The 20,565-nt window shown below is 31.4% G+C and overlaps 1 protein-coding gene across 1 annotated transcript; it reads left to right on the plus strand.

Moving 5' to 3' along the window:
• Positions 1–390: 390 nt before the first annotated feature.
• On the plus strand, positions 391–19,203 carry LOTGIDRAFT_62489 (hypothetical protein; the record flags this gene model as incomplete). Its single annotated transcript, XM_009046701.1, has 5 exons — positions 391–575; positions 17,786–18,003; positions 18,498–18,637; positions 18,898–18,975; positions 19,150–19,203. Coding segments are annotated over 5 exons (675 nt in total), but the record flags the coding sequence as incomplete, so codon positions are not given.
• Between the last annotated feature and the right edge of the window lie 1,362 nt (positions 19,204–20,565).

The following is a 20,565-nucleotide window of genomic DNA, read 5'->3' on the forward strand; positions in this document are numbered from 1 at the left end:
TCCTATAATAATACGATTGTCATCCGGCAATACTTGATGCAATGACAGTTTTCCGTCGTCAAAACAAACTTTTTTTTTTATTTCAAGCACAACAGGACCGTTTGATTTTTATTAAATTTGCATTTCCTTAGTGATCTTCAATCGTATTTAATTAACATTTCGTTTCTGTTGCCTGATCAGAAAGCCTGTGCTTTTCTAGAAGGTTAGAACTAGTCTTTGATGCCACTACACATACAAAGACCATAACGTAAGGAACTGGTAAATTAGTAAACGTAATTTCAACGACATTATTGCCTGAAACCTAAAAATCAGATGCAGGTTTGCAATTTGTTCAACAATAAATTCAATATTAAATTTTAGTTTTTCGTTATTATTTCAGGAAATATGCCGACTCAAGCACTCCACAAAGAAGTATGTACGGGATGTCAAATGTCAATCGAAGATAAATTTCTTTTAAAAGTCATGGACAATTCTTGGCATGAAACCTGTTTAAATTGTGCAATGTGTCAACTGCCTTTAAGTGGTTCGTGTTTTGTCAGAGACAGAAAATTATATTGCAGAGCAGATTATGATAAGTAAGTATGATTTTATTTACTCATTATCCAAGATACAATTTATGACAATTTAACAGATCATTTAACATCAAGTTAACGATATTCTCCAACCGCCTTTGCGGTTTGTTAGTATATCAAATTTTACTGGAATATCAGCTGGAACTGTTAATTTGAGAATTTTGAAAGAGAAATTGTAACGATATTACAGAATTCCTTTAGTCTCGTAGTTTATGCTTCAATATTGTGCATTTCTTTATGATACTTTATGGTGCTACAATATTAGTATGACAAATTGAAAAATATGAATGAAGGTCGCTGAAAGCGATAAATTAGACATAGCCACAAAATTATCTCTAAGATGAAGAGCTTCTGCAATTGAAAGTGGAATTTCTCCATTGTGTCTTGGAACAATGACGATTATTTGAAATTGGCCCATAAAACAGTTGGATACATTCAAATAAATAACTCCACACATAAATATTGGTTTGAAAACAATCGAATAAATGCGACAAAAATAATTCCGAAATTCTTTTTATTGGATAAAACGCAATAAGGTGGTTTACTAAAAACTGGTAATGTTTCTTTTTTTGTACCTAAACGGAAAACGCAATATTAAAACAGCGAGTTTTATTGCTATGAGCCAACTAGATAAATGATGCTACTTAACGTAGAACTGTGACAAATAAAATCTGATGAAGACATATGTTTAATTTTATGTTCAATTACTCACTAGGGAGTTGAACTTATTGTAGAGACTTGTAAATATCTTAATAGAACAAACACCATTATTGCCTTCATTTGCCCCCCAACATTCAATTATCCGTTTAGCAAGTCTTGATTTATTGCTTCGTTTCTTCTCACCGCCTTCTTGTCACTGCAACCTCTGCTCTCGAGTCGCGAGCTGTGACGTAATGGTAGAAATTAGCCCCGAGAGAACGATGAATGGCAATATTAAAATCAACATAGACGAATCCCGGAAACTAATTTGTAAACGAAATTATTCAGGAATTATTGATATAGCGGTCAGTTGCTTTGATTTCAACCTAACAAATATCTTAACGAAATATTTGAATTATCGAAATTCTACTCTCCAAGAAAGAAGATTAATTTCTTAATTCTTTTCCTGAGGCTACCGTACAAATGTTACTTTTATGAAATCGTTAGTGGAATTTTAAATATATTTTTTGCATATCTATTTAATTTTTTTTTCTATTTAATTCTCGAAGACTTTTTAAATCGTCCAAAATGTGGAATGATATTTCTTTTATTTCATACTGGAAGTTTTCACCTTTGGAATGAACCGAAAATTATAGAAATTCTGCCACAAACACTAAATTTAGCTTAAATATTATCTAGATTACTATTTGGTGTACAAATATTGAATCGTATTTGCTTCAGCGGCAAACGAGCACCCCTATATGTTAACCGTCACTAATGACATTTCTAAAGAGTCCCGAAAATAAAGGAACCCACATATTCGAATTTGTCACAGCAGTCAAAAGAGCATCAATCAAATGTAACCACTGTCAAACTTGACGGTTACCACGCGCTACTGGCAGGCACCAACACCAAACGGGATTATTTTGTTTTCTCTGTGCAAATCTTAATTCTAAACATTTGATTAATTGATTGTGTAATCTCGCGTTACTCATCAGAACATGTACGAGATTTGTGACCACGTGCAAGAGTTAAGATCGTCTGCCACTGATACTGTTGTTAATCCGATGAACTTGCCATTCTGGTCTGTCCCTTGTCCAAATATGCCCTATGTTGACAAATGTTAATTCTTTGACAGCCCCTAGCTGTCATTTCGTTGGCTACTTTCGAATATTGCAATAGTGGACAGCCTCAAATGTTGACATTGCAGAAAAGTTAACATTTACAATTTTCTCTGAAATTAATCCAACTTTTACGTAAATTTAATAAGAATCTAGGAAAGCATAATTTTCTTAGCAAAGTAGTTAATGTTTATAGATGTGGTTCTGAAATTCGGTGTATTTTTCAATGGTATACTAGTACTATCTGAACCTGGATTTCGTTTATTTGATTTGGGAGAGTTTTTATTCTCCCCAGTGTACAGGCCTAGGATGGAACAAATATTTTATTGAGAGTTTGAAATAGGCAGTCTTAATTGACTGGGTATATTTTGTGATTTTCACTGGATCTGAATTTTCAGAAATACTGCTTATATGATATTGTGTTATTAACTCACTTAATATGCTTCATACATGTCCCCTTCTAATATCATTAGCTATTTCAACTGAATAACGAGTGCAATCGAAGATAACAACCGTGTATATTAGATTCAAGTTGGTTCAAAAACCTCTGATTGTGTTGGGGAGAAAGAAAAATGTGATAGCTGATAAGGTGTCTCTCGTTACAATATCCACCACTTAAAGCCTTTAATCCTTTTGATATTGACACACTATTAACCCTGAAACCTCTTTCAAAATGTAACATTATGTTATGATAAATACTCATTATATACCGTACATATTTCAATATCAATAATTAATAGAGTTTTAATACACAAATTCACTGAATGATATGATAAACTTGAAGAAATTAGAGTTAAGTACGTTCTTTACTTGTCTTGACGATTGTGGCATACGAACCAAGGTTCAAAATTTCTGATAATCTTGATTTTTTTTCCATGCCCATATTCACGTTTCTACGTTCAGAGGCTATCATGGAAAATTAATTTGCATGTAAAAACTATCACCTAGTCTAAAACTGTTTTTTGTTTCTTTAAAAAAAAACTTGCCTATTGGTAACAATGCAAGAAATTGTGAAAATTTTCGTTACTTGAATTCGGGTTATAGCAAACGCCAATGTCGTGATGGCTGAATTTGAATATCGTTTTTTTTGTGTTTACGATATAAAAAATGTTACAAAGACCAAAATTTTAGGACGGTGATTTTCGATTTCGAGGATTGTGTAATGCAATGCAATTTTTTGCATCAATTATGCAAATTCGTTTCGTTGTATAGTTGTTGGAAAAGAAAAACTCTAAAATGTGTTTCCTTGATCAGACACATGGAAGTCAATTGTTCATGATAAAAAAAAATTCCCATGGAGAAAAAAACTAAAGTTTGCAGTGATCAATCATAAAGGGCCGTCTTAGACATGACTGAGACAAGGATAAGGTTTAAGTCCTATCATATTTGTTGTTTGTACTATGAAATAGATAGGTTTGAAACTGAAATTGATAAAGTTAGGTTTATCATTACCTTTATAAAACCTTTGCCTTTACCACAAACAAACTCCCACCTCGATCTTTATAGTATGTATAAGAGCTTTAAAATTTAGAACAAAATAATGTTTCCATTTATCAATGCAGTGCAATATTCAATGCAATATTCTTCAAATGATACTTAATTTTTGTGTTTTGCTACCGTTCAATGGTTAGACCTAGACAAATTGCAAATACACCTTTTGCTCTTTTATTAAACGAAATAAGATATCGACCGATTGTGCTCAAACTCGAACTTAACCTTTTACAATATTTCAAAAAAGTGAACACTTCGAAAAATCTCTTGTACACCATAATGGAGGTATTTTTTACACTTTCGTCCAACTAAAGTCGTATTACATTTTCTTAATCCATTTAGTTAAAATAAATGTTAGTATTCTCATCTTTAAGTATATGGCAAAAAGACCCTTTCAAAGGCAAAACTTTAGATTGTAGTTGTCCGATCGATGTCTGTGTTACATTTACATAAGGGACCATCAAAAATCAATAAGAAGTGTCTTTAAGGAGGGGAATATTAGATTTGTTTCGTATTGCTTCTATTTATTTTCTTTGTCATTTCGTTTATTGCTTCATTACTTCTTGTTCGTCCTTCTTTCCTTTTCACGTCTCTATTTTATTAATAGCCTAGCATCATTAATAGTGCATCAGTCACACTCGCTGATTTCCCCCGCTGAGAAACGGTTAGAAAGGGGCGTTGAGAGGCGGTCTATCGCCTCGTTAACCATCTTAAACGTCTTTTATTGAATAGAAAATGATACCACATATCTCAAGGCTGATTACATTTAACTTAGATCACATAAAACAGAATCATTCAGTGCAAAATAAAGCTCGCTGTTGTCTCGATGCTTTTCTGCCATTCGTTTTGTCAGCGTTTTTTTAAAGTATCTTTTAGCTTATAAACGAAGTAAAAGATTTTTTAAAGAAAGGTCAGATTTCTAGACATAAATAAGAAACAGAACAGAACATTCACAGCGAGTCGATGCCACTTCATTGCCTGTTGTATGGCAATCACATCTTTATATCAACACTGACCACGAAGGACCAATTTATCTTTTTATATAAAATTTTGCTTTCCTTACAAGATTTTTAAGCCATTGTCGATTGATGTCGAAATTTTTTAACGGTTTTTATTTTTTTTATTTTTTTTTTTTTTGAGTTTAAGGAAATTGAGGATTTCTTACAGGAGTTGAAGAAACGATTGAAAGATACCAAAGTGAGATAATTTTGGCGCCATTTTGAACAAAATTTGTCACTTTTGGCAATGTTTTGGTCAGTTTTCTATTTTGATATTTAGATACGGAAAAAAGGCTGTAAGCATATACGATGTTTTATAACAAAAATTTCAGTCTGTAACGCCGGAAATCAGGAATATTGAAATGTAAAATATAAGATAATATTTGCACATCAAAGAAAATACCGCTGGAAATAGTAACAAAAATAAGCTTTTTTTAGTTCAATAATATTTTTATTTCTAATGTTAATGAGGTATTCCTCCTCATGCGTCACTTCCTTTCTGATGTTTCTGAAAATATTCGGGATGAAAACCACACATCCTGGTCTTTGTACCCAAAAAACTAATAAACAGGGATTTAGGCAGCTTTTGGTGATCTATACACATTGTTCTGTGGCGTCAAAACATCAATTTTAAGTAGTTGGTCAATATTGTGAGCACTCTGAAACCACTAACCGTCAATGGTCAAGCAACGTCATTTGCAGCTGCCGAGCTCCGATCGTTTTTATTTATTGAGGGATTTCAATACTCAAACAGTTATTGTTGAGATTTTTTTTCAAATAAAAGGTGTTTTGGATCGATTTGAAAGTGTTGTCAAAATGCACATTGAATTAGTTAAGTTAAGCCTGTATCCTCTTTACATAAAACTGGATTGAATGAATTAAACCGAATTAAAAAAGTTAATCTTGCATGATTCGGTTTGTCTTTTGATGTCGAAAGTTGAGTTTTTAATAAAGTGAAATTTTGCGCTCGAATTACATCTCAAATGAAGCATATATTTATTACCTTTATCTGTAAAACATATGCAGTTTCTTTTGCCTTGTCAAATACCTGTTCAATAGGCTCATATTTTATGGGCATAGGTGTATCTGCATTTTATATTTGATTTTACCAAGTTACTCTGAAACGAACTGAATTTTATCTTTTTGTACGTAACAATTCTCTGGTTATGTTGCCTTTTCTCTTTTCCCTTTGTATATTTGTGCCCTCAAGCTATTAATTCCACAGAATCAGTGCTTCAACAGTAGAACATTGATTGCATTATGTATTTTTAAAAAGCAAAATCACATGGTTCGGGTGACAATCAAAACAACAATCACGCCCATCCCCCCCAAATCTGCATATGCGTGTTGATTTTGCAAAAATATATATAGAATGTTCGTTCATATAAGTCTATCTAAGTTATCAACAACGTTGATTCACGAAGACATGAAGACGTTTCAGAGAAAATTTGGTTTGATTGTGGTAAAAGTACTTGGCAGTTGTGAAGTACCCGATATTTACTACCATATAACGTACCTAGGTCAATATATAGCTAATTACTGGGCAATATGAACATTATCTACTGTCAATAATATATTATCACTGACCAAATAAGTAAATAAGATAACTAACAGGATTACACTCATCACTTAACATCACTTAGCGCTTGCGTATCCAGATTTGATATCGTTTTACACCGCAACATCATGATAAATCGTTTAGCGACATCTTATCATTATGCAATTTGTGGCAGTGACAGTTTTAAAAGCATTGCTTTATTAATCCAATATCTTTGATTGCAATTAAGTATTAGAATTAAGAATTATATTAAAAGTTATAAACTCAACATGTACGCATTACAGATTTTCAGGTGCTTTGCTGGAACCATTGAGGTTAGGCCTTAACATTGTCATTAACATTGTCAATAACCTCAAAAAGACCCAAATGTTCTGCTGCTCTGTAAGTTAGACGCTTGCTCGCTAAAAGTTCAAGGTTCAATCCCGGCATAGGTTGAGATAATATCTCCCGGATTTTTCAATCCGGTTTCCTCTGATGCAAGTCGGAGGGCTGACATAGAAAAATCGTCTTATAGTCGTTCGGACGGGACAATAAACAGAAACTCTATTTGCTACAGGCTTTGCAATTTAAGAAGAGAAGAACGTAAAATTTCATTTAATTTATTTCATTTAGTGTTTCTATCAGATCAGTAAGGTATTGCCGTTTTTTTTTTGTTTTTTTTTTTTGCGATACCTGTAAAGTCTAGTTTGAAAGTCGTGTCTGTCTGTAACAATCCATATTATCAATAGCATTGATAGTAAGTGATACATCTACCTTGTCAGTTATCGTGAGCTCATTTAGATTCTACTTATTTACATTGTATATTCAACGCTAAAAACTACTTAATCATTTCAAAACAAAGCCTTCAAAAACTTTACAGGTCTTCAAACGTGTTTCAAGTGTAACGCAAACATTTTGTTGGTTGTCGCACTTAAAATCAATACAAATTCTATTGAACTGACAGTTGAGAAATTGACAAATAAAATATTATTTCTGCTTGAGTGTTGCCATTTGCTTAATGCAATCGTAAAATCTCTTTGATAAGCATATCGTTGAATTTGACTCGAAGACCTTTCGTTGAATATCAGGGGTCGTTTTAGAACGTTTTTAATTTCCGTGTTGGCAATAAATTATAGTGAATATTTTACACGTCGCTATATATAGCCATACTCGAAACCAAAGAGCATTCATAGCTTTGTATTATAATAGAACTCTCTCTTCAGTGTCCTGATTGCAAAATTATTCCGGAACACCTTTTTACCTTAATGGCAAAACCTGTCAATTAGAACCATTGTAGTCAAGATTGATAGTCGCGAGCAAGACGTGTCGTAAAAGCAATTACTTCCCCTTTCTTACTCGCAACTAACGTTCAACTAAAATAATATTGGTAATTACGTGTGTTATTTATTATAGAAGGCTGGGATTAGATTATGATGTACAATAGGAGGAGAGTTAGAGACTTTTGTTCAGATGGTAATCAAACGATCGATTAGATAAATTACACTTCACGTCATTACATTCTCAATCGGTAGTCAAATCTCGATCAACCAGATTTAACGTTCAGGCGCGAAATTGTTACTTGATAGTCAAGAAAACAATATCCATGTCCATAGTCGTGATCATTGCAAAAATGCAACTTTTAACTTGTTTTCTGTGAAAAATTTAGCATGGGTTAATTCTGTAATTTCCAATCCAGTTAGAGTAGATGGGAATATACGTAACCTTGTTGATCGAGACTAAATTTCAAAATCCATCTCAATTAAAGCTGTCGCTTATATCAGTGACAAAAGATCTATCACAATTACAGGGACTTACATCGCTTATATCAATAATAATTAAATAATACGCCAATATTGAGTCTGTAATCCTTTCAATTGACTTTAAGCTCATAAATTTTCCCCACCAAATGTTGTCATCTTGTATTTTAAAATGGTAATATTATGTTAATCTTGTCAATAAAGAGCCACAATCTCGTCTCTGTCTAACCATTATCTGATAAGATCGAAATCAAATTGAAAGTAGACCGACAAAGACCAGATTTTCCAGTGTTGAAGAATGGTTTGAAAGTTCAGTTAAATTTCACGATATTTTGACACTATTTACGGTTACCTTTTAATCAAAGAATTATATTAAAAGTATTCGTTCACATAATTAAAATTTCATAATTCTATTTTTTTTTAATTCCAGTCAATCTTTTTGGCATAAACCTCTTTTGAACTTTTAAAATGGAAGGAAATAATATCATGGCCATAAAATCCTGATAATTGAACACGAACTTGGTGTACCTTAAACTAAATAGAAAAAAAATATTTTGATGTGTATTTAAATTCATAATATTAAGAAGGAAATAAAAATGAAAGGAATTTCATTCAACAAAAATTTCAAGTAGGACAGTTTTCACTTATTTACGTGTGATATTGATCAATGAGTTGCTGTTTGCCGGTAATGCAAGCAACACCACATGATACTAATAACTAATGAACATTTTTGTTGATTTTTATAATGCTTTTGATGGCATGTATAATTCCTTTTCACAAAGTCAAAATTTGTTGATCTTTTTATGAAAGTTTGGATAGTGGTGATTTTTAATATTATATTTTGTTGTTTAAGGAAATTTGGTGATTCAGTGTTTGATTTATTCCCATTTGGCATAGTTTGAAAGAATTTGATTTGATTTCATAGTTGACTGATATCTATTTTAACAACTATTTTAGATTTCATAATAGGACATGTCATTATATTTCCCTACTGATATATTCTTTGTCCCAAGTCACTTTGTTACATAAATATATAGCCCTTAATCCAGATATGTCATAAAGTTCATACAGATGGTCGAATATATTTCAGAGAACTTTACTTTTGAAAGGCGTCATATATGCATGAATTGCTTTATTCTTCTGTCATAGAAGATAAAAAAAAATACCCATTCTCTACCGTGAGAAGGAAGAAAAGCGTATTTATTCTCTAGCGTGTGAGGAAAGAATAGTGTGTTATGATCGGATTTACACCGTGTAATGTCGGTCTTTTGTGATCCGTCAGGGGATATTTTACCTCACCAGGTGTGAGGAGCAAAGGGCGACGTCGAACAAGGCGACTAGTCCCTAAAGCCCGGATTATTAAAGAGGGGGTCGTAAGAAGAAGGGCAGAGGTCGAGACCCTGTACCTTTTCGGAATTCTGATACAGAGTTGAGACTCGGATATCAAGGTCAAGGCTTTAACGAAGTGGCATAAACAACAGGAAGTGGTTGATCGAGGCTACTCGTTTCTGTTTGGGTGGATATTGCTTATTGATGAAGTCAAATCCAAGGAGATCACCTCTCATTGATTATAACGTGAAGTAGGCAATGAGATTTTTGAAAGGAAAAGGTGTGAATGGCCCATAACCCCTTGTTTGTATTAGCTACAATGGGGGATTTGAATATAGTTCTATGGTTTTATTCAGACTTACTTCAAAGCTTGTACAAACTGAAGTGTTGAATTGCCTTCAGGGTGGTTTTCTGCATGTACATTGTACGTCTATATCTTAGTCATATTAAACATAAGATTATCAATGGTATAAAGTATGTAGCATACAACTCGGGGATCATAAAATATTTTCTCGACCATTTTTTGGTTTGGTTTTAAAAGCAGATAAATGGTCTTCTGTCATGCTATTCCCGACTGTAAAAATAATTGACTGCTTAAGAATTTATATTATATTGTAACAAAGGTAAAAAGGCGTCTTTACAGTGTAGAAATTATAAAAAAGCCGACGTCTGGTTCTCCCTAACAAATATATGGGCTCTCGTCAATACCTTGACCGTTTTCACGAGCAGTTAATGAGAGCTAAGCTTTATGGAATGATATGAAAATATCGGTACGACTGTATCACTTTAAGGTGTCATATAACCATTCTATGATATCCCGCCAATCTAATTATGACTGTTTGTAAACTTACAGTATTTGAAATACTGCCATTCGAAATAGTAATAAAGTCAACATAAATGAAATACGAAACTAAATATGACAAACATAATCCTGTCAAGCTAGGCATTTTTAATTTTCTTGTCAGAGTTTCGTATTAATTGTACTTATAAGAAATATTAAAAACACTATATCAATAAAGAGCAATGATAATGAATATTTAGTTAACTGACGTCTTGTCTTTATTTTCATTAGTTTCAGTTTACATCTATTATGTCTCATGGCATTCACTATAACGAAGGCGCTGATGAACATGGCGAATCGTATGCAGCTGAGTTCTGACTGCATCAGTGTAAATTTGTCAAATGTACTTAAGGAAGCTGGCTTGCCTTTTTCAATTACTATTAATTATAAGACAATGTCGTCTCGATAAATAGGACTACATAATTTAAAGGGGCCACGTGCAATATTTTTTGTATTTAAAACATTGTAAATTGCTCATGATGATATTTATGAAATTTTTCTTTATTTACTTTTATGTATAAACTCGATTAACCTTAATTTATTTTGAAATTAAAAACAGAGCGTGCTAATTGAACAGTTTTTTTCTATTTTTGGTGTTTGATCTCATAATAACTCAATATTAAATATTTTAGTTGAAACCTTCAGAATAAGTAAGAGACTTATTTTTCTACAATTAGGCGATTATTTTGCTTAAATTCGTACACTAGTTTTTGAAAAGCAACCGAAAAACATAGTGACGTTAAATTATTTACGTAAATCGTTTTACTAGTGAAATATTTTCATGGTTATTGTTCTTCCTTATAGATTTGTGTATTGATAATATTAATTCAATAACAGATATAAAGATATCAACAGATTAAGTAAAAGAACCGTTAATTTGATCGATATTGATAATTCGACCTACTTTAAAACTCATTACTTTTTAAGGTTGTCGTTAAATTGACCGGAATAATGGAATTAACCTCAATCCCTTTACAAATTCTTTATTAATTGCTGGGAGAAAAAACTTTTAAAACAGGTGACGTGGTAGAGCTCTTTTGTTTCATCATTATCTAGAAACATCAAAATCTCGGAAATTCCTCGCTTTCAATGCAGATGGCGCTTCTATTACCTCTGCAGAAGCCTTTGATGTCACCAATATGTTCCCCGGAAGTTAATTGCCAAAGAAAAGTCTAATTGTTCCCAGCACTTTCTGAGAATGGACCGAGTGTGAGGATCATAAAATGGAACCAATTTCAGCCTTTCTGAACACTCGGTGTAAATCATTTTGTTGAATAAGCTGATTGACAGAGCGATGAAGATGTACGATCGTTTTAAAACAATTTAGAAATTAGTTGAGGCAGAACTGATTAATTCGTTCTGATGATTTTCACGCTTGTTTTTGAATATTGATGAGTTGCTCTTTAAAAACTAATTCTGCATTTTTTTGTTTTTCTGTGGCATAAAGCAACAATGAGAAATCAAGCTTTTGTTTTTGCAAGTATTTCATACATTATACCCCCCCCCCCCCCCCTCCCCCTCTCCCCTCTCTATACATATTATGATGGTATTGCAATTTCTCAAATTTTGACGGTGAGCTGTGAACACTAGTACAGATTAGCTTAAGCTTAAAAATTTCCGTTTCTAAGACTAATGTATATTGGTTAGACGAATGGCGAACCTTTAAAGGGATTGTAAAGAGGTTTTTCTAAACTTCTAATGTGTATCTGGGACATTGAATGCATCAATTTGCACCATATCTATGCAGTTACCCCCTAGTGATGTCATAAAACGCGTTAGTTTTAGTGGAATTGCAAGAACCAAACACGTCAGAATGAAAATTGGAATGGTGCAAATTGATGCTACCAGTGTCCCCGATACACCCTAAAAAGTTTAGAAAACCTCTTTACAGACCCTTTAAATGACAGTTAAGTACTTATGAATTGAGATATATTTTGCGCTATATCAGCAAAAGAATCTTTCATGTAAGATAGTCGAACTTAAAAACGTGTCGATTGCAGATCAGAAGCTCTCCGATCAATTCGTCAAAGGAATTAGCATATGTTTATTTAGATTTCAAGTCAGACACAAACTGAATCATTCCACATGACATGACACCAGACTCTTCAATATTGACACATTTCAAACATGGCAAATTGACAAGATCATACCAAAACAAAGAGGAAAATCAGGCTTCACACCGTTGTTAGTACAAAATTAATTCGAAAACAAAAGGCGCTGCATTAACGGACATTTGTAGTCTCGCAGTGAATAAACCAGGCTCGCACTGAATTTTATACAGCTGCGGTATTGGATAATTGATCCATTATTCTAACTGAGGACTACATTTGCATAATTTGTTTTGGGAACGTATCGAACTCTTGTCGTGTAGGAGTTGTATCGGAAGAGATTAACTTGCGAGCAACTAACGGCTTTCAGATTTTAACCAAAGGTTTTATTCTATCCAACATTTTGTGTACAATGTCTTCAGAGAGGCTCCATTATTGTCCTACGCAGTGCAGTGTGGGAACGTTGGTAAATGGCTAATCGAACTGTTGTGTTAAGTCAATCATGTATGGGGTTGTCTTTTCCTTGGTACAAGGCGCTCTTATGAACGGCTTTTCTCTAACATGAGTCAAGTTAGTTCAGATTATATTTTGAGAACAAATAATATATTGTGTAAATGATTAGGAATTGTTCGATAACCATTATAAGGGATCGAATGCGCTATTGAGCTTTGTTTTTTAGAAGAGCATTATCTTAAGCCGTGTCAAATTCTAAAAGAGATTTTTATGTTTTGTTTCTGTAAGGGATATTCACTCAAAATGATCTAAAGAATGAATGAAAAGATAGACATAATATAGTTTTTTAAATTTTGAGACATAATATAGTTCTTAGATGTTGAGACACGACATAGTTCATATATTTTGAGACGTAATATAGTTTATAGACTTTGAGACAAAAAATAATATAATTTAAAATTTTAAGATATGATATAGTTTATTATTTTTAGACAAAATATAGTTCATGATGTTTTAGACATAATACAGTCTATGATTTTTTAGACAAATAGTTTATAGACGTTGAGACATATAATAGTTTTTAACTTAAAAATTATGCCCTTGGTAGGCCAATCTAGAGTTTCCTTGGTGGGCCTCATACGCAAAGTGTTTATCAAAGTATTATATATGCTTTCAGAAAACGCTTTCGAAGCTTCAGTCTGGACTTGACTTAAAAGGAAGTCATTATATTCATATAAAATGCATATCCGGGATATTCTAATCTCATAAATTCCACCTGGCTGTGAATAAGACTACTTATATTCTTTTGATCTTTTATGATGTGCCGCCGCGTTATCTCCAATACAAAAATATATGTGTCTTAAACAAACTGATAGTAAGGTTACGATATGCCTTGTCGGACATACATAACCTTAATGGTTAGTTAAAGGGGTGATTTAATGGCGGCCATCTTGAAATTTGCTGCGTAACTACGTTTGCTCTTGTATGTTGAAGAATTAATGGATTAAGTTTATGACGCTCACAACATTGGGTTTAAAAGGTTATTGTTTTGTCAACATTGACTTCAAAACCAAACTCTTCACTTTTTGTTTGAAGTTTTTCACTCTTGTGTGGTTTACTAAATTTATGGATGTGAAATTTTGACACAGTGCGAGCGAAGACTTCTCCTGAACTCTTAATTCATCTTAATGTATTGTTTAACTTTTACTTTATGATTTTAAATACCTTACGAGTCTAGTTTGAAAGTCATTTCAGAAAACATTAAAAAGCTCAATAAACTGAAATTAAATAACTGCACCGTACAAATCTCGGACAAATTTGTTCAAAGAAAACGAAACAATGATTTGCATGTGATCTTATTTTAATCAGACCATCCTTTTTGGAATGTGTAGCGTTTAATTTAAAGAAAACAAGTTATTTAATTGAAACTGAGCAATCCTTTGCAACTTATCTACAATTCCAGTCAAGTTTGTTTTTTTTTGTAAGAGAACCTCATAAGGAGACATTGTTGAAAACTCATTATCTATCTATAAATTAGAATTATTAGTGTTGTAGTGCTAGAACAATCTTAACTGATGTATGCGTTATAATTCCATTTTAATTTTAAGAAATACGATTATAAATGGTTATCTTTTTGCTCGGATAGGTAACTAAAGTCGATTAAATAAGGTCAATGTTTAACTACTATTGGCAATAACACCTAACTGTTCCAGGATTTGAAACATTGAAATATTCAGAGATGACATGGAAACATGCTGGCTTTACGATGTCTTGGGTCATAAGAAAAATGCCATTTAATTTGGAAATATAATATAATTCTACATTCTACTATCGTTCCTAGAATGGTTCAAACTAGATATTTTCATCGGTGACTGCTTGTTGGATAGAATACAATATGTTTTCAAAGTTTGATTTTTTTTTTTATATTTAAATCTTTAAGATTTGTTTTCTATGACGAAAGAATCAAATGTCTATTCCTGGAACTTGGCATTCCTGGCATCAACGAAAAATGACGTCGTCGTAAAATAGAGTTTCTTCAGTTCTTCCTTGGTAACTCACTTCACTCACTTCAAACTCCAAGGTTGCATGGAGATTATTAAAAGATGAAGAACAACACTCGTGGTTTTTAATAAAGCCAGAACATAATGGTTGACCAGTTCTCGTGAGTTTCTGTCAATATTGTCGCCATGTTAGATCCACCAACCGAACTAATACCAACAGAAACGAACATCTCCTGATGAAAAAACGGCCAAATATCAGAGATGAAGTGAAAACAAACTGGCATACAATCTGAGAATAATTAGTCAAGCTTTACATGATGAAGTCAACTGTAAGACTGGCGGTTTTAATAACTGTCATCCGCTGTAAGGAAAACTCGACCTGAATATACGTTAGGAAGTGTTACCACAAGACGAAACATGCAGTCGAAACGTCTCTTGCATGGTTTTGTTATCTGTCTTGGATAATAGTATTAACATTTTGTGCAGAATTAAGGGTCTCGAATTGTGAACTACGCCAGCGCTTCTGAAAAATGGGCTCATTCTAAATCACCCTTCCATCTTGCTCCGTCATTGAATTATCAAACGTAGAAATCATTTTTTTGTTCCGGGACAACTGATTGCTTCTTCTGTCGTTTTATGAAAAAAATGCAAAAATATATATTTCGAGACAACTGGCCATGGAGAGTCATTGGCAGGTTTATATGACATGGATGCAAATCTGTTAAAATGGGCTGTTATTATGGAAATCGTCGTCAAATTAATGAACAATGTCCCATTTTTAAATTTCTGGATTCAACAGTGAGTGTGTCATAACGATATCCCCATATCATATCAACAGAAGAAGTAAAGATTGACAGAATTAAGTGGATTTTTTAAAATACCAATTCACTATCAACGGGATTAAGAGCTCCGACTTGACATCGTTGATATGCATATCAAAATATTTCTTGCTTTCTAATACACAAAAGAATACCTTAAAAATGTTACTTAGTTTATTTATTTAGCTTAATCCACGCAATTCATCATATCTTTGATTTTGATAAATTCACTTCTATTTTGTCATATACACAAAGAGATATGTTGGTTACATAAATGCTTCTTAGCTATGTAACGATTTGGAGGTTACATACAGTAATCCGGTGTTAATCGCTATGTTGAATCTCACCCAAAAAGACGCCAAGAAAACTTTGATAAAAAAAATTACGTCGAAGAGAAGAAAATGGTTTATAAAAACTCATTAGACATTTTTAAGGACATTGCTTTATCAAAGTGTTGCATTTTGCACAAATTAAAACTAAATAAGACAATTTTAACTAAAGATAGACTGTATTTAAAATTTAGAACATTGAAAAATTCTCTGAAAATTACTTTTTAAAAATTTATTGACTAAATCAAACGTTATAAATCTACATGCAGTACAATTTCTTTAAATACATTGAAAAATACAGCAACAGTAAAAATTATTTTTTAAAAAATATGCTATTAATCCAATTCTTTTACATGTGAAATAACAAAAAATAACAGGAAATTTAAACTATTATGATTTATAAAAACATCTTATGTAGAAAATTATTTTAGAATTTTCTAAAATAAATAACATAATAATATACCATAATTATATTGAGGACCAGAAAGAAACACATGTTATTTATATACAAAGGGCATATTTAAAGGCATAACTTCATATAAAAAAAAGAAATAATGTTTAATTTTATTGTATAAATAACATAAAACACAACATAAGATTATAAACACATGCAAGACATGCTTATTTTTAGAAAAGCATAATTATTGAACACAATTCAAGTTTATAAGTGTAAAAATAACATAAAACACGAAAACAATATAAAGAGCTAATAATAAACACATAAAACAAACACAATTTAACAAAATAAACTCAACTTATTCACCTTTCTTAATGGTATTCACATTTCTTTAAGTTCTTAATGACATTTTTAACACAATATCACCTAACAATGCTTCGATTTTTAACACTGAGTACAAATCTTTGTTTAACCATAAATCTATGTCAATTCAAAGTACGAGTGTCAAATTGTGAATAACGTGACAACTTCAAGTGGGCACACAGTACATGGATATCGATTCGAACTAGTATTCGAATAGTTCTCCTGATTTTTTTCGTACAATTTATAGACGGTTGGACAAAAGATTTTGAAAATATATTCAAATTTATACACCCTTATGTTGAATATGTATCGTTTCTAGATATACTCCACTTTCACTGAGTCGTATTCAATGTGTCTCTTTTATTGATCATTAGCTAAGCCTGTAAGTTTTGTTCTATCACCTACCACAGGTTGACTGTAGTACATTTAGTCAATACAAAAGGTATCAGGACAGTTAGGACAGGACTAAAAAAATGTCTTGCGATAAAAAGCAGTTTTAAGACGAGAAGCTCGAAGAAATTCAAAGAAAATATTGATTTGGGGCGATTTTTAAGAATTAATAAGCTTAAAATTGCTTAAAATAATGTCTTCAAATGTGTGACAAAAGAAATGCTTTATATTTCATGAAATGTACTATTTTGCTTATTTCTTCAGAAATATCGAAACAAATATAACATTAATGTGCACATATTTATCAGTATAAATTGGTTAAATAGAAATGTATCAATTTGATACAAATATGATATGTAAAGAATAAATTAATATATCATTTCATTATTAACAAAAAAAATACTGAAACCACAAAGACGGTGCTCTATTTTGTCCAGTATCCAATTCGGTACCTTACACAAATATAACTTATATCTAATTTTAAACCAAAAATCTATATAAAATAAAAAAAATATTTTCGTTATCACATACAGTTTAATAATTTGGGTACATGAAAAAGTGCTTGATTATGAAAAATATTGCCCCATTATAGGCGCATTCATTAAATAATGTGCTCTGTTATTCCATTGTCATCAACAAATAATATACTTGTATACATGTATATGTGCCGATTCTTTAATTCAATATTTTGTATAATTTTAGATTATTTGGTACAAAATGTAACGGATGTTTACAGTCTATCCCGGCAAATGAATTGGTTATGAGAGCCGCTGGTTATGTTTATCATTTACGATGCTTTATGTGTATGGCTTGTGGTCATCAACTTCAGAAAGGAGATGAATTTGTGGTGAAAGAAGGCCAATTGTTCTGTAGATTAGATTTTGAAAAAGAATTCAGCATTATGCCAATGAGCCCGAAAAGTATGTTTTTCTTACATTATGTATCCTTTGTATATAGTTTTTGTATATTTTCATTAGAGACATTTAAAACTACTACTTCTTCATGAGCTGTCTCCCGATCAAATACTTTTGGAAATTTGAATAATATATATGAAAAAAAAACAATGATCTCCCTGCAGACAAAAAACAAAAAAGATTCATTCCCAAATCTAACTTTTGCAACATTTTGATTTCGGTTTCGATATGAAATAAAATATTTTTGAATAAAATGACCATCTTTTATTGTATCATTAAAAAATGTATTGAAACATTTAATATCAGTGTAACATTTAATATCAATGTAACATTTAATATCAATGTAACATTTAAAGCGAAAGTAACATTTGATATCAATGTAACATTTAAAGCGAAAGTAGCATTTAATATCAATGTAACATTTAACATTTGATATCAATGTAACATTTAATGCGAAAGTAACATTTAATATCAATGTAACATTGTTTTCTATTTTCCAGGTGATTGTAGTGATTTTTGTTTTGATGATCGAGACAGCCGTGATTCTAAAGGACCAAAAAGACCTCGCACTATTTTAAATACAAGTCAAAGACGAAAATTTAAAGCAGCATTTGAACTAAATCCTAAACCGTGCCGAAAGGTAAAAAAAAATCTCAAAAATATAATTTTACCAATTTTAATTTGATTTTTTGTCCGTGCCAGATATGATTCTGATTTTTAAATATAGAAATAAGTACAAAGAGGGTAGAGAAACAGGGCATGCTACTACTTCTGAAACACATTTTTTCATTCGTCGACTGGCATCCATTTCTGAGAGAACAACCTGATAAATATTTCATCTATATTTAGCAAAATGTTTCTCATCATATCAGTTAAAATGCAAATTTGTATTTTTATTAGGTTCGAGAAGCACTTGCAGCTGAAACGGGTCTCAGTGTCAGAGTTGTCCAAGTTTGGTTCCAGAATCAGCGAGCAAAGGTGAGTACACAATTATAATATAAGTCCGAGCTGTAAAGTCACTTTTCTATATCTTATCTAATATGTATGACACTCTTTGTTTTGCATTATCCAGAATTTTAATCATAAAAACTTCAGATTGAAGTTCCGTTTCTTATTTATGTGAAATTCATGTTTGAACTATGGTTATTTCAGGTGAAGAAAATAGCTCGTAAACAAAATGTAGAAACTAATAATAATAATGGTGAGGGTAAAAAATCGAAAAAGTCATCGAAACGGAAGTCAGATGATGAAAGCGACTCTTCAGACTGTGGAGGTAATAATGACAGTGATGAAGGCATTTCAAGTAAGTTTCATTTATATTACGACACTAACTTTATTTAACTTAATAAAATACAATCTCATTTACAAAAGAGCCAGGGGGGCATCATTTTTCTTATTCATTTGTTTCCTGAAAATTCGACTTGGTAACTAAACATTCGACTTGGTAACTCAAAAATTCGACTTAGTAACTAAACATTCGACTTTGTAACTCAAAAATCCGACTTGGTAACTAAACATTCGACTTTGTAACTGAAGAATTCGACTTGGTAACTAAACATTCGACTTGGTAACTCAAAAATTCGACTTTGCATTTTCGAAATACTAAGTTGCATTTTCAAGATACAAATTTGACTTTTAGGAAAAGAAAAAATGGTTGGAATAATTTGCATTTTTTTCTTCATAAAACGAAAACTTTAAAAAATAACATGATTAAACTGATGTTTATGTAATTTTATACAGAAGAAAATTCAATAATCGTCATTTTCAAAATGCATTTTTTTCTAATAAGAATTTTTTTACGTATGATATGAATAAATTTGATGAATATAATATGATATATGATACACGCGACCATAACAATTTATATTATAATTTGACATTTTTCTCATAATAATAATATTTTTTCTAATCAAATGATCAAAATTTACCACGCATTGGTTGTGCTTCTATGATTTTTGAATTGATGAACAAAAAATATTTTCTATTATTATTACTATATTCCTCATAATACATAAAAATATTAAAAGCCGCAATTTAAGAATCAGTCATGTAAAATATTTATATTGTTTAAATATGCCTGTTTAAAAAGCGTGAAATTTATGCAATATTGTTCAATAGAGAAAATAATTTCTACTGTGTGATTATCATAAATCTAAATTTATCAAAATTGTGATCAACTCGCTTGATTTTGATTCACCTTCGCCGTCGCACAATCAGAGAAAGAGAATGCAACAAAAAAGTAATTTTTGGAATTCATTTCAAATAACAAAAATTTCAGAATATTCCATTCATTTTATACCTAATTATTAAAGATAATTGTATGAAATCGGCATAATTATTCAATAAAAATCAGAAAGCAAACATTCACCTTTTTGAAACTTTTATATTTCTCTTGAATTTTCTTTATATACCACAAAAATAAGAAATTGTTTGATTGGCTGTTGTATTCTATTATAAATTGTAAAATAAATATAAATAATTTCTTCATAAAATAATCCAGGTTGATGTAGCCCAAAAAAAATAATCAATTGCTAAATTTTTTAATTTAAACTTGTTCAACTTTTTATG

The sequence above is a fragment of the Lottia gigantea genome, assembly GCF_000327385.1.
Source record: "Lottia gigantea unplaced genomic scaffold LOTGIsca_105, whole genome shotgun sequence".
Lineage (NCBI taxonomy): Eukaryota > Metazoa > Mollusca > Gastropoda > Lottiidae > Lottia > Lottia gigantea.